Source organism: Choloepus didactylus, chromosome 22 (genome assembly GCF_015220235.1).
Source record: "Choloepus didactylus isolate mChoDid1 chromosome 22, mChoDid1.pri, whole genome shotgun sequence".
Classification (NCBI taxonomy): domain Eukaryota; kingdom Metazoa; phylum Chordata; class Mammalia; order Pilosa; family Megalonychidae; genus Choloepus; species Choloepus didactylus.
Window position 1 is genome coordinate 3,580,982 of NC_051328.1, and position 15,485 is coordinate 3,596,466.

Below are 15,485 nucleotides of genomic sequence, written 5' to 3' on the forward strand. Positions count from 1 at the left end.
TAAAATAGGGATTTGAACCCTTCCTGTCTAGGGTTCACATGAATGAGACAGAGTGAGCCTAACCAACCTCGGAATTCTCAAAGTGTGTTCCCCAGACTAGCAGTGGCAACACCAGGGAACCTGGTTAGAAATGCAAATTCTTCTGCTCCACCCCAGATCTACTGAATCAGAAAGTCTGCCGGTGGCAACCAGAAATCTGTGTTGCAGCCCTCTAGGTGGATCTGATGCTCACTGAAATTTGAGAACTCCTGCCATAAGGCATTATTATTTTCATAATTGCATTGCAGAGGCATATACACCACAGAAGTTACCCAACCCAATTCCCACCCCAGCAGAATCCCTCTCAGCCCTCAGCCTTGTGGGAACCCTCCCCACCTCCTACACAGCCAAGAGCTTTCAGGGTCAGAAAATGCTCCCACTCAAGGCAGCCACTTTCTAGCAGGAACTTTCCAGTGACTTGAACATCTGGGCTTTCTGGGCCTGGGCTGCCCACTGGGGCCACTTGGAAGGGGCTCCTCGGGAATGTGAACACTGAAGTGTGAGCCCTCCGTCCCCCTCCCTGATCCACCTCACCACGTGGTTTTCAGGCCATCCTGGAGGTGTTCTTTGAAGAGCCTCTACTTAGCAGTGTTTCTCTTACAGTGCAGTGTCCAGAACTGGAGACAGAGGTGTCAGGGCAGCTCCAGGCATGCCGGCCTAAGTACCTACCCGTGTGCCTGTATAAAGCAGCCATCGCAGGGAGAGAGGCTGCTGCTGGAGTTTGGGGATCTGAGCAGGTGGGATGGACCCTCACCGGGTGGCCAGCTCTTCCCAAATTCCCTGGTAGGGTCTCCCTGGATCTAGCCAGTTCGGCAAGGGCAGGGCCTCCTTGCATTTTTGGGAAGAGACTGCCATCTACTGGCCAACTCAAGGATGACTTGGCAGCTAAATTTGGCCCTAGGAAAGGCTGCCTCTGAGAATCCTGGGGTTGCAGCCCTTGGGGTTGGAGCATGCATTCTCTCACACAAGGCAGGCAGCTCTGGGAAGGGGCAGTGCAGGGTGAGCAGAGTCACCTCAATTTGCAGATCGTCAACTCTGGCTCTGCAGAGATGAGATGGGATGGCAGTAAGTGGCTCGCAGGAAGAAAAATGCAAGGATTGAGGGGAAGGGGATAAACAGGGCAAAGGGATTTTGAAAAGAGGACATTCACCTAAGAAACATTGCCAGCTCTGGAAGGAGAAGCCAGTGCCTCTGAGACGCCCAGAGCAGAGGGTGATGCATGCATGTAAGTCACTAGGACTTGGGTATTCTCCTCTGCTGGGCTGAGGCATTGCATCAGCCTGGGACATAGTCCATTTCCACAGGCATCTGTTTGTTGTTCTCTCTGCCTGGAACATTCCTTCTTGCCAAAACCCCTTCATTTGAATAAATGTTTGTTCATTTTCAGGTCTTGGTTCAGCTCTCATTTCCACCAGGAAGCCTGTCTGATTGTCCACATCTCCTGCCCCTTGTGCCCCCTGTTGTCACTCTGTTCTGTAGTTGCCTGTTTGCTTTTACTGTTTGCTTCCTCTCCCTAGATTTCAAATCCATGAGGGCAGGGACACCATCTGTGTTGTTCACCATTGCATCCCAGCTCCTACCCCAGCTCAAGAGACAGAGTAGGAAATATTTGTTTACTGAATTGATTTATCTTATGGCATTTGGGGGTAATCAGACACTTCTAATCTGATAACAAAAAGAAAAGGACTTTGAAACATATTTCCCCCTAACAATGAGGTCTGCCTAGAAGTAAATTGAAAATAATTGCTTTTCCTATTTATGTATCTATAACCACATAGAATGATATAGACCTACAGTGATATCCACAACAAAGGATGTTATTTCCAGTTTCCATATGCTATAAATCAACTCTGTTCTGCCCAGGTATACTCCTAACCAATAAGCAAACATGGTTGTCAACTAGTTGGGGCCCACCAGCACCCACATTCATTCCTCCTTCACCTACTAAGAGCTCCCCAATCTTATTTTGGAGCACCACCTGCTCCAGTCTCAGTCCATGTGATTCAGGGCAGCTGACACCCTCCCCAGGCCCAGGTGTAGGCACATGACTCAGACCTGGTAAATCACAGTATTCCGACAGAATATGATCCCGTCATGTGATCCCGTCAGAGATGAGCATGTGACACAAATTTAGGCCAACGAGATTTAGGCCTGGAGCTTTTGTCAGCATCAGTGGGGAAAGAAGCCCTGGCATCGCTGAGCTAGTAGGAGGTGAGCCTGGAGCTGCTGGGGCCAGGTTGCCACCAGAAGGTAAAAGAAGGCCAAAGAATGAAGCAAACCAAAGGAAAGGAGAGCTGATAGAAGAGAGATGGAATTCACAAAGGCAGACATCCTTTAGATATTGGCACCTAACCCAGAACCTTTTCTGGACCTCTCAGATATTTGAGCCAATAAAGCCCCTTTTTCCAAAAGTCCGTTTGGGAGATTTCTGTTCCTTGACACTGAACTAGTACTAGCTAACTTAGATAGAAAGCATAACCAAGAAAGTGACTTTTTCTTCTTAAGTTTTATTTTTTACAAAATCAACCCATCATTTGCATTACTTTGACGACAAATCAGAAAACTAAAAGCTTTTAGCTTACTATGAAATTATTCAACATATAAGTTAAAAGAGACACATGATCATTTGACCCCAGGGCACCAAGTTTGGGGGATCACAGAGTGGCTTATGGCAGGTTCTGCTCCCTCAGTCTCCTTTTCCATCCCATCGCCAGCACCCCTCATGCATTCTGTCTCTTGCAGGGAGGTCATAGACTGCAAGTTGCACCTTGGTGGACCTCTGAGCCAAGCCCCTCCAGCCTCCGTGCATCTCCATTTCTCCTTAGCTTGGTGAAGACCTGGCTGTGGCCAGCAGGGCTGCAAACATCGACCCGGGCTGCTTCTGCAGGACCTCGGGCCTGTCATACTCCATCACCTACAAGGCGGAGCAAGGAGGGGAGGGGACCGGGAGACAGCTGAGCTTGGTTTGAAGAATGGGCGGCCTCCTGCAGCAGTGGCCTGAGCGTCTGCCCCCACCCCCACCCCCACCAGCTTACGGGGACAGCTCTCACCTTCCCATTGCCCATAACAAGGATGCGGTCACAGTTCAGGACGGTGGTGATGCGGTGCGCAATGAGCAGCACTGTGCAGCCCCGGAAGGCTTCACGGATGGTGCGCTGGATCAGGGTATCAGTCTCCAGATCAATGGAGGCCGTGGCTTCATCAATAAGGACGATCTGGTGGAAACAACAAGGTAAAGGCACCTTCCTTGGCCCCTGGAGACCTGGATGTAGTCCCAGTTCTATCGCTAATCCACTGTGGGGCTTGGGGTAAGTCCTTTCCTCTCCAGGCCTCAACCGCCTTCGCTATGAAATGAGAGAATTGGACTGAGTTCCAAACCTGCTTTGAGCTCGAATTATCCATTACACTGCGAAGATGTTGGATCTCATCCAAGAGCTTACTGGATTTTTGTGACCAGAGAACTAAGTTATTGAAAGTCAAAATGTCCCCGTGGCAGTGTTATAAACTGCCTTTTGTTTGCTAAATGAATGTAGAACAATGTTCCCCAAAGAGGGGCCACATGAGATAGCTGCAGATAGCTCATGGATAAGCATTCCTCTTAGTTGAACATTTTTGTATTTATTGCGTTAATAATGTGAATTTAAAAAATATAATTGTCACATAAAGCATCATTTCACAAGGGCAACTGTTCAGGATGAGGCAGTTTGAAAAAGGGAGTCTCATTAGTAAATCTTATAGATGGCACAGAGATATGATAGAAATCATAAAGTCGATGAGTCGAATTTGGGAAACACGGGTTGAGGAAACAATTTCATCACCAAGTGGCTAAGCGACTGTGAAACAGGGAACGAAGAAGTTATGAAAGTACCTCATACATACTGCAAATTCTGTTCTCTCTCTTAGGAACAGGGGAAAGTCCTCTCTCCTCTGAAACCTCTGTCCCCAATTCAGGCCTCCCTGAGTACTGCCATCTCTTCTCCCCACAGCGCTTACAGTCTACACCAACATATTTTACACGCATCATTAGTTAACCGTGGTGGGGAGTCAGGGGGGGTGTGCTTGTGTGCGGGCGTTGTGCAGGTGTGTGAGCGATTTGAGCAGACGTGCATGTGCTTCTTTGTGCATGTGTGCATGTGTGTGTTCAGTGTGTGCAAGCGTGTGTATTAGTGTCTGCATCTGCGTGTGTGCACGTATGAATGTGTGTGTGAGTGCAGAGGAGGTGTATGCATGTATAAGTGTGTGTGTGTAGGTGTGTGATCATTACCTCACTTGTGAGAAGGAAGATGACTCCTAACTAGTTGAATTCTTGAAATTACTGGCAAAGTATTTGGAAAACTCCAACAAATACTGTAACATCAAATTTTTAAAAATATGTAATTTTGCTTTGGATCAGCTATCACCTGATTCCCAATTCTAACAAAGGCAAGTGGAGTGTCCTGCCTCAAGGTTTTAAGAAGAATGGAGAGTAGACTATTTTTAAGTTAATAAGTTTCTAACCATTTACCCTTTTCTAGGAACAGAGCATCATTATTTGGTTTCAGTGGCGGAACACTACCATGGTTTCATGGAGCCAGGCTGAGCTCTCCACCTACAAGGCCTCATCCACACTGTAAATACATGTGGAATAGCATTCAATGGAATGAGCAGGTCCTTTGGATTTTTGTAGAATGAATAACTAGCTTGGTGCCTATCGTCTTGTGGTAATGGCAGGGACCAGCTGCGCAACACCCTCTCCCCCACCTCCCCGCTTAGCCAGTCACCAAGTCCCATCAAATCAACCTTCTAAATATCTCCCCAAGTCCCCTAAAGCCCTCCTTCATGCTGCCACTATCCCAATCCAGATCCATCTGTCCATAATCACTTGTCTGGAGACCTACAACCATCCCCTGTTCCTTGGCACCAGGGTCACCCCCTTCAATCCATTCTCCACAGAAGCAGAGTGATGTCTCTAAGACGCAAATGTCACCACTGAGCTTCAGGCTTCCCATTTCCATTAGGGTGAAGTTCTGGTCCCCGAGCAGAGACATGGCGTCCACCTGGCTTTGCAGCCGCCTCTCATCACCTTTCCCCCTTGCATTCACCTTCCAGCCGCACTGACCTTTTGGTTCTTCCAGCTTGCCTTGTTCTTTCTTGCCTCTGCTCACTTGCTTCCTCCTCCTGACACACTTTCCTCTCCTCCCCTCCACACCCTGATGCCGTCTTCAGCTGGACAACTCTTTCTCATCCCCCAGGTCTCTTCCAGGCAGCATTTTCAGAGCCCCCAAACCTGCTAGGTGGTTGGTGGTAACCTGAGGCACTTATAACCACTTGTGATCATGCTTGCTGGCACGTGCACCTCCCTGACAAGGGCTGGAATTTCTCTTCCTCATCAGCACGTGGCAAATGATAAGCACCCCAAAATATTCAATGAATGGGTCTGAGATGGGAGACCTCAATTTCTCCCTTAATAAAATGAAAATCAAATGCCTCTCTCCCAGAGCTGTAAGGCAGTTTTATCAGATTATGCAATGCGGAACTCTTTAGCCAAGCACCTGCATGGACAAATATAGAGCACTCGTGACAATGGGTGGTCCCGGCCTCACGCAGCCCCCAGGAGGGAGCTGGGGGCTCTGCCCAAAGAGGAGAAAAGCATCTGCATGAGCAAGATGTGAAAATGGTGTTGGTTTTAAACAAATTCTTGAGTCACCTTAGGTTTTCTAAGTCTTGTCTCAGTGTTCCCTTAGTATTCTGCTCAGATAGAAGCAACGTCCCCTGCCCCTCAGTACCTGCCCAAGGCTTACCTTGGAGTTGTGAAGCAGGGCTCGAGCAATGCAGAGCAGCTGCCTCTCCCCTACAGAGAAGTTTTCACCATTTTCCACCACTTCTGCTTGCAGTTTTTTCGGAAGCTTTGAGATCTGTCAAAACAGGGTTGAAGAGGACCAAGGCCCAACCTGACCCCCTCGATGTCTCCCATCACATTCTGTAACTCTCCCCCTCTCTCTAGACTCCAGACACTGGTCTTCCTGCTCCTTAATTGTGCCTATCTCATTCCATCCCAGGGCCTTTGCAAATGCTGATTTCTGTGCCTGCAATGTTCTCTCAAAGATCTTTATCCAGCCACCACCTCAACATTTGCTCTTAGCTCATATGTCACATCCTGGCCACCCTACCTAAAAGAGCTGCTCCCCATGGAAACTTCATTAACGTCAGGCTATCTTCACAGCTATCTTACCACTATCTGAAGTTATCACATGTATTTATTTGTTAGTTGCCTTTAACTCCCATGTAAGTGCCAGGAGGGCAAAGACCTTATCTGCCTTGTCCCTGCTGTGTGCCCTGAGCACCTGACACTCCACTGGTGCCTGAGTGCCACCGGCCCTTTTTTAGGAAATCCACATCATGTCAACTCCACAGTGATTTAGTCCATCCCCCAAAGCAGCAGCATCTGGAATACCACCGGAGAGGAGCCCCAAAGGGCTGGCTCCCTGGTGGAAAAGGTAGGCGAAGACCAAGAATTCCACTCTGGAGCGACATACTGTCTTGGTCAGGAATGTCCTCTCCAAGGCATCCCAGATCTGCTGGTCTGTGTGGCAGTCAAAGGGATCCAGGTTGAATCTGCCAATATGAGAGGAAGAGAGTGTTCAAGGACCTCACCCGATCAGGGGCACTCTGTCCTAGACAAAGCAAATGAGCAGGAATGGTTGGAACTGGATTGTGGGCAGAAGTGGGTATCTAGGGAAACGCCTGGAACCACCATGTGTGGCTGTTTCTCGTGCCTCCCCAGCACCGATTCCTTCTTCTGCAGGCAGCAGCCCCCATGTTTTGTTTGGGGATCCACCTCCTCCCCAGCTCTCAAGCCCAAGGTGGTGCAGGTGGGGTTCCACCACGGATTCTAGGGATGCAAGCCAATCGGCACACGGTAATTCCTACCCACAATGGTTAGTGCACGGATGGGAAGGTAACCAAGCAGAGCATATCTCGGGACTTGCGTGTGTTCTGTTTTGTTTTGTTTTTTAACAGAGCAGTTGTAGGTTTACTGAAAAATCATGCAGAAGGTACACAGTTCCCATATTTTATGTTCTATTTTATATATTTTATTCTGGTAACATATATGCATAAAATTTCCCATTTTAACCACTTTCAAGTATACAATTCAGTGGTGCAGATTTGCTCTTTCCCATTGACCGAACCTAGAGGCTGCAGCCATCTTGCCGCAAGAAGGGGACGCACTGAGACCCAGGGGCCTCATGTGGAGCCTGAGAATGAAGCCAGAGAGCGGGGAGACAGGGTCCTTGAACCCAGCCTTGACCTTCCCAGTATCATGGTCAACAGAGGCCTTTTTTGCTGAAGCCATTTTGGGCTTGGTTTTGCTGTCTCTTGCAGTGAAAGAATCCTAACTGATCACACGGCAACCAACCTCAGCTTGGCAGCTATCTGAACTCTGTGCTCAATAAGGTTTGCATTTTCATTTGGCAACACTGTAAACACGTCCCTGTTATGCAATCACCCCCGCCCTGAAGGAAAGTTGTTCTCAGCCTCTGCTTTATCTTTCCAGTTCTGGCCCCATACACATTTTGTGTTATTAAATTAGTGTCATGTAGAACATCTTATTTGCAGGACATTTGATACGCTCCAAAACATTTTTACAAATGGGATCATTTGACATCCCTCCCCCATGAGATAGATGGAGAGGTGTCTTTCCACTTATAGTCCTTTCATTGTTCAAGGTGATCCCGCAGTCAGTATGAGAGCAGGCTGGAATCAAAGATACTGGAAGTTAGAAGGAAACCTAAGTGGCACAGCACCCAGATCTCCTGGATTCCAGTCTGCATTTCTTCCTACCACAGGAGGTAATATAACAGGTTATGGGGTTAGACTACCTGTAGTCATGTCTCATCTTTATCTTACTTGGGTATGTCCTTAAACAAGACACTTTACCTCTCTGAGTTCAGTTTCTTCATCTGTAAAATGGGAATAACAGTGCCTACCTCAGTTGTGCAGTGAAAAGAGACAACATATTAAAGCATACAGTAGCACATGTCAATGCTCAATAATGTTAGTTTGCATTTTCACTACTCTTTTACAAAGGTATAAGACTATTGGTCAAGTTCCACCTTAACACAGAAATCTACCACCAAATGCTTTATCATTCCCCTAACACAACAAAGTCCTTTTGAAGCCTCATGTCTGTGCATATATTGTTCACTCTTCTTGGCCCAACTTCCTCCCCTTTTTCTGCCAGACAAACTCCTACTCATCCTTCAAGACCCTGCTCAAATGTTGCCTTCTCTGTGAAGCCTTCCTGGATTCATCCAAGAATCATCCCACTTCTGGGGTCCCTCAGCACTTTGTTCATTTCTCTGATTTAGCATTTACCTCCTTGTGTTGTCATTAATCAGGTCATATATCCATACAACCCTCCTTCCCAACTAGATTGTGAGCTCCTGTGGGGAGGAGGGGGCAATGCTCATTCATGAAAGTCTCCAGTCCCTAGCACAGTGTCTGGCAGAGGCTCAGAAAAGGCAAGTTAAATGGTGAAAGGATGAACGGATGAAGAATGAATGAATGAAGGTAGCTCTAGGGGTCACTCTATCCTTCTGTCCCTAAGAATGCCCCTTAAATATCCCTGAAATATGTGGGAACTAGCTTATTTTTTAAAACATCAGAAGCATGGATTCCTCAGTCTCCATGGCTTTGTGTCCAGCTAAAGTGGACTGCCAAGTAGCAGCACTAATCTGAATAAAGTTTAGTCCCCCCGGTAGACTTTAGAGAAGATAGAAAGTGTGGCAAAAAGGGTGAAAGATCCAATTCTGTCTGTTTCACTGCCTGGATTATTTCTGTGTTCTCTGCTGCCCAGACTGTGCCTACATCTGGGGGAGAAGATGCTACATCTGGACATGAAAGTATATAGTAGCCAAAGTGCAGATCCTTCATGGGGAACTGAAATTTGACCAATCCCATCAGGTTAAAAAAATAAAAATAAAAACAATGTCTGGCTTTTGTTTGGGACACTATAGTTTGCAAAGTGCTCTTGAGTGTTTGAAGGCCTCATTCACTCCTCAGTGACACCTCAGTGAGATGGCCAGGTAAGCACGAGTGGCCCAGTTTGCCAAGGAGAGCTCGGAGGCCCAGAAACCAGGGCATTGGCCCAGGGTGACCAGCTCATCAGAGGGAACCCCACCCTGGAACCCTGGTCCTGTGACCCCTCCTTGGGGTCCTGCCCTCTTCCCCAGACTGGCATCTGGCTTAGCACCTGCCTGATGGTTCCAGAGAGCAGGACAGGATCTTGAGGGATGACAGAGAGTTTGGACCGCAGGTCTTCCAGGCTGATGCTGCAGATGTCCACACCGTCAATCAGAATCTGACCCGCCGCAGGCTCCACTAGTCGGAAGAGAGCCACCCCCAGAGAGGACTTCCCTATTGAACAAGAAACAAACATGAAGACCGGAGCAGGTCATACTTGGTGACCACACCAGGCCCGCTCATTTCCATGGGCATTGTTTGTCACCGTGGGCCCTGGGAGGCAGAAAAGGACTGGCAGATCTCTGTTCCAAACATCTTTCTTACAGCCTACATCAAAGATCACAAGGGGAGCCCCTGGTCAAATCCAGCCCACTCACAGGTTTTGCTTTACACCTACAGTGTTACCATTATTTTGTAATTCCTTGCCAACATTAAGATATTCAAGGATCCACTATACAAAATTCAAGTTTCATGCAGTAGAACTGGCCACACCGGGCCCACCCTCCACCCCCATGCCCTGCCCCCAGTAACAAGCAGCTGGAGCTGAGTGTGGTGCCTTCTTTTAGACAGCACAGTGTCCTCCAGCTTGCCATATTGCCACACACCTCCCCTTTGATCCCAGGTTATTCATCTATGTTACTTGCCAGGCCCCAAAGGCCTTTGGGTTTTCAACCCCTGTGTTTCCAGTGCCTGGCACATAGTAGCTGATCAATAACTATCTATTGGATGAAATCAGTCAACTGGACCAGGACCAACTGAGGCATCTCTGTGCCAGATCCAAGCCCTCTCAGACCAACTGGCAGATGAGACAAAGCAAGCAAAGAATATTTGAAGGAAGCAGCTGGAAGCTCTTCTCTTCGTGATGCTGCAAGTGCTGCCAGGGTCCGGGAGGGTGGGGACAAACGAAAGTTTGAGTCAACCACAGCACTACCTGGAAGAGGCAATTCTAGGACTCCCCAGGGATCCTGCAAATATGAGGCCACATTCTCCAAAGCAAAGGGGATGCAGCTAAAAGATAGTGTTGGTGCATCAGGGCAAGAGGAATCTGAGCAGCATCTTAGAACAAACAATGCAAAGAGGGAGAGGGGTGCTTGGTAAGGTCCCCCAAAAGCAATAGGAGAGGAAGGGAGGGGAAGGGGAGGACAAAAGAGGAAGAGGCTGACAGGAGAGGTCTAGGTAGGGAAGGAAGGAATAGGAGGACCCAGATTTCACTGACTGCCCCTTGCTCCTCACCCTTGCAAAGCTTCCTCTGGACCCTGTTCATCCTTTGCGTCTCAGCTCAAAGGCCGGCCCCAGAGCCCGGCTCACGATGCCCACCAACCAGCCCATTTCTCAGTACAGCACCTCCCTGTTGAAGTCCTTCATGCCACAATCTTTGAATACTTTCTTTCTTTCTTTATTTGGTGGCACGTTTATTGTCTGTCTCTTCTGCTGGAATTCCATGAAAGCAGGAACTTGGGGTTTTGCTCACTGCTCTAGCCTCAGTGTCTAGCCAGAGGGAGGCCCAAGAATACTTGTGGGGGGACTGAGTGAACAAGCACCCAAAATAGGCCCAGCACCCAAGGCCAAAGGAGAGACCGGGAGGGTAGAGGGCTCAGCTTACCCGAGCCTGTCCTTCCCACAATGCCCACCATTTCCCGGCTCGGAATAGTCAGGTTGATGCCTTTGAGGACGATAGGGGTGTTGTCTCGGTACTTCATCTGATAATCCCGGAACGTGATTTCCCCATGCTGTGGCCACCCGTGAGGACAGCTCACACCTTCTATACGTAAAGGAGCTTCGGGGACACACATCTCATTTTTTCAAAAAAAAAGAAAAAGAAACCAGTCATTATCATCAATCTCTGCCCATCCCCTGGTGACCGCTGGCCTCCAGCTGCAGTGTGTGCAACCCACCCCAGCCTGCCCTGCACCATGGTCAAGCCACTGGCATTGTGAGCAGAGGAACCCCAAACAACAGCTATGCTCCAGAACATCCCCCTCTTGCCATGCATAATTATATCTCAGAAAAGTGAGGAACCCACATTGCTTGGCCCCTTGTATTAACATAGAGCACTAAAGAAATAGAATACAGAGTCATGATATGAGGGCAGCAGAGACAACTCAGCCAGCTCGGTGTGTTTTATTGCTTACAGCCCTTCTCATTGTCTGTCCTCATCCTATGAGGTCGGCATTTTCTGATTCATTTCACAGGTGAGAAAATAGATGCTCAGACAGATTAAAAAACCTGCTTAAGATCACACAGCTTATGAGTGGACAAGCCAGGACTCAAACCCAGGTCTGCCTGTCTAAAAGCCCACGACTCTGCATCAAGCGCAGCTGGACATGTTGGGAGGAGAGAACGCTGGAGAAGCAGCAAGGATGCCTGGCTGCAAGTCACGGCTCCGATGCCTGTGCCATGTCACAAAAGCACCACTCGGCATTGGATCGGGGCTCCACAATCCACAAAACCCTCGCACGTAACAGGGCTCTGTGGTCTTAAGCAAGATGCTCAGTCCAGCCAGGCCTCGGTTTCCAATAATGGGTATGTATAATAATTCAATCAACCTCATAAAATTGTTTTATGATTCTGTGAGGTAATCTTTTTAAAGGCTTTAGCAGAGTTGCTGGCCCAAAGCAAGGGCTCAGTCATAATGAGATTTAGCATTAGTGAGCATTTACTATGGGCCAGGCACTCTTCCAAGAGCTTAACATCTTACGTCACTTAATTTTGTAATAACCCAATGAAGTCTGTACTGTTATTGTTTCCATTTCAGAGACAGGGAACAGAGAGGTTGAATGACTTGTCCAAAGTTACACAGCTAAGCCAAGTGGCAAGGCTTGGACTTGAACTAGGTGATCTGGTACCAAAACCTGTGCTATTCACCATTATGCCATAAACAGAGCCACTGTTGTTATTATTATTATTATTATTATTGGCAAGCCCGATAATCTCCCTTTTCTAAATCAGGCAGAGTTTTCCTTGGGTATCCAGGCATGCTGTGAGGGGTATGGTGAGGATCAAAATAAGCCGATGGGTATGGAAGAGCTTCTGAGAGGTGGGAAGGTGTGCAAAGTTCTGAGGAAGAGGAGGAAGAAGGCCTAGGCCTCCTGGGAAAGCCTCAGGTCCTGGAGGCAGGCAGAAGGCATGGCCCACGCTTGGATGTGGAGCCTGGCAGGGTTTCCCACACAGGCCCTGGATGTGCCCCACCTTCATGTACTTCAGCATCCCCTCCGCAGCCGTGAAGCGCGCCTCCGTCTCCAAACCAGCCCGGGCAGCAGCCTGGAAGTTGGATGCCAGCTAGAACCAAGGAGAAACATTGGGAGGTCAGGAGGTGGCCGTGGTGTGCTCAGACTCTCAACGCTCCTGAAAAACACTCACTGCCATTCCCCCAGGAGTGACTCCTCAAATACAGACTCCCTGGGAAGAATGGAGTAGACACCTCCAGGGCCCCCTCAGCCCACTTCTGGGTTCAGCTGCAGCTGTGGTGGGCAGCTGGGGGTGAAAATCCCACTGACCCTGCTCTAACTCAAGTACTTTCCACGTGGCTTCCTGCCCACAACTTCTCCCGCCCCACACTCAAGCACACTCAATCTGGGCACAAGTGCATCCCAGAGGCACAGAGGAGTTAACGCTCAACTAATGGGAACGGGAGCTGGAAGATAGAATACTCCCGTCTCCCGGACTTTGGGTAGACAGTCCTGGGGAGAGTCCTCGGGAGAGTCGAGCCCTGGAGACCTCAGGCAATAGATTTCCCCCTTCCCTGCCCCCTAGTCCTGCTTCCCAGAAGCATCTCTTAAGGCCTTGTCTCAAGCTCTGCCTTCAGGGAAAACCAAGCTGAGAGGAGTCTCATGGACTTTCAGGAGTTAGAGACACCACAGATGAGGAAACTGAGGCCCAAAGAGAAGAAATGACACACCCAGAATCATCCAGGAAGCTGGAGGCAGAGCTGAGGTTGGAACCCCAGTCTTCATCTTCTCCATCACCCCCACCCAAGAAATGGCAAACAGGCCATGCAGGGGGTGCTGGCCAACACTTTGTTATACAGTCATTCAACAAACTCTGGTGGAGGGATCCATGCCGGGGGTCAGGCCAGGCTCCGTGCCCCAAAGTGGAACAGACACAGGCGCTGCCCTCAGGGAGCTCCCGGTCAGGTGGGCAGACAAATGGGTCAACAGAGGGATAAGTTCCACGGCAGAGACCCTGAAGGGGCACCCAGACGAAGGCCATGGGCAGCGGCTCCCGAGGAGCTGGCACCCACATCACATTTTTAAGGAAAGGTAGGATTTAGCAAGGTAAAGATGGGCAGGAGGATGTTCCAAGCAGAGAAAAGCTGGTGTAAGTCCTGAAAGTAAGAAAATAGCAGGAAACACCCAAGACCCTACAAGCAGTTTGGGTATGCCTGAAGGGAGAGAGTGTTTGAAGGGGAGGAAACACCCTCTGTAAATTGGACACAGTAGACACCATAATGAAATGACATGACGTTGGTCTATGAGGCCAGGTGAGAGCAGGGAGACGGGCTCTTCTCCAGCCACCCAGTGTATCAGACACTGCTGGTTGCCTAATCAATAGCTGTTTTGCTTTTCTCTTTCCTGCCAGCAGTTCCCCCTTATGGTCAGGTATCCGACAGCCTTGTGCTTTGGGGGGGCCTGATTAGTCCAAACCAATCATGCTAATTCCACTCTCCTTGCCAATGATTGGCTTAGGTGTGCACTGATGACACACTCCCGGCCAATGAAGCATGAGGAGGAGTCAACTGGGGATATTCTAGGAAACTGTTCCTTGCTCTTTCAAAGGGACACGTGGAAGAAGTTGTCTGCTCTCCAGCCTTTGGCTATTATTGGGTGAGGATGTATTGCTTAGAGTTGTAGCGGCCATTTTGTGACCATGAATAGGCAATCGTGAGGGCAAAGCCAGGCTATAGATGCCAGAGTAGAAAAAAAAAAAGAAAAACAAAAAAAGAAAAACAATCATGGGTTTGTGCAAGGCCACTAAATTAACCAGCAGAGAATGGCCCTGCTCCAGCCTTCTGATTATTTCAGATAATAAATTCTCAGACTGTCAAGGTCATTTTGAGTTGGTTCTTTGACTTGCAGCCAGAAGCATCTCTGATATTTACTGAGAAACTTCTTGGGGCTACAAAGCAACATAGCGTATGATTCCTGCCTCCCAAAGCTTGAACATAATTTCCTCAAGAGTGCATGCAGAAGGCAGTGAGGTGCCAGCTGGACAGAGGACAGAATGCATATTGGGGTCATGGGACCAGATTTGGGAGTCCTGGAAGACAAGCTCCATAGGCTTGGGGCAGGAGGAGACAGAGAGTCTCTGAGGGTTTCCAAACAGGGGAGCAGCATGATGGAAACCGTAACTAAAGATCAAGCCAGTGGGAGTGTGGAAGGTGAATTGGAATGGGTTGGGGGGTGGTGGTGGGAGGGCTGGGAAGCTGTTACCTCGGACAGGGATAAGACACTGAAACAGGGCAGCGGACATTGAGAAGAAAGAGTGGACCCCACGGTCGTTCCAAAGCAACACCCGGCCTCCAGGCAGTGTGCTTCCTTATCTTCCTTATGGTAGAACAACCTGGGGAGACCTTGCGTGCACTCAGCACCTGCATGTACACAGAGCACCCTGGGGAGGATTCAGCCTCTGCTCACCCTTCCCTAGAGGACTGTGCTCCGTGTAGTGCCAGCACAGCGAAACCTTTCCCCTGGACTCTGCCCGGCTGGTCTGAGTCAGTGCAGGACGCTGGCTTGGCACATCTCCCCAGAATTCTGGAAGGCCTGGGAGCAACTCTGCACTGCACTGATGCTTGCACATGTGTGCTAATATGTGTGTGGGGGTGTGCGTGGGTGGGTGTGCTAGAGGGCGGGGGGAGGAGAGGAAGAGAATCTATGTGCCGCTATGGACAAATCTGTCTCTTACTAGCTAAGGAAACATGGGCAAGTTACTTAAATGCTCTAAGCCTTAGTTTCCTATCTATAAGAACACTAATACCTAACATTTATGGAGCATTTAGTCTGTGCCAGGCACTGTTCTAGGTGTTTTACATGCACTAACCCTCAAGTTTATGCATATTCCTCACACGTTGATGATTTTGGTGCTTTCATTATCAGCATTTTACAGATGAGGAATCCCGGACACAGGGAGCTTCCCAAATTTGCCCGGTTTGAACCTGCCTATTGCAACTACATGGTTTTGATCATTTTGCTGTTTCTCATGAAATGTGGTGAGAATTGAACCTAGCA

At 48.9% G+C, this 15,485-nt stretch overlaps 1 protein-coding gene across 3 annotated transcripts in view; it reads right to left on the bottom strand.

The window, feature by feature from the left end:
• Positions 1–2,526: 2,526 nt before the first annotated feature.
• The window catches only part of ABCC11 (ATP binding cassette subfamily C member 11), a 56,327-nt gene continuing 43,368 nt past the window's right edge, over positions 2,527–15,485 (bottom strand). For all 3 annotated transcript variants that reach the window (XM_037816433.1, XM_037816432.1, XM_037816431.1), the window contains 7 exons: positions 12,451–12,540; positions 10,865–11,054; positions 9,276–9,435; positions 6,555–6,633; positions 5,820–5,933; positions 3,090–3,254; positions 2,527–2,953 (listed from right to left, as the gene is read on the bottom strand). In XM_037816433.1, the coding sequence (XP_037672361.1) occupies positions 2,861–2,953; positions 3,090–3,254; positions 5,820–5,933; positions 6,555–6,633; positions 9,276–9,435; positions 10,865–11,054; positions 12,451–12,540 (891 nt within the window). In that variant the 3' untranslated portion in view covers positions 2,527–2,860. The remainder of the gene's footprint in view (positions 2,954–3,089; positions 3,255–5,819; positions 5,934–6,554; positions 6,634–9,275; positions 9,436–10,864; positions 11,055–12,450; positions 12,541–15,485) is intronic.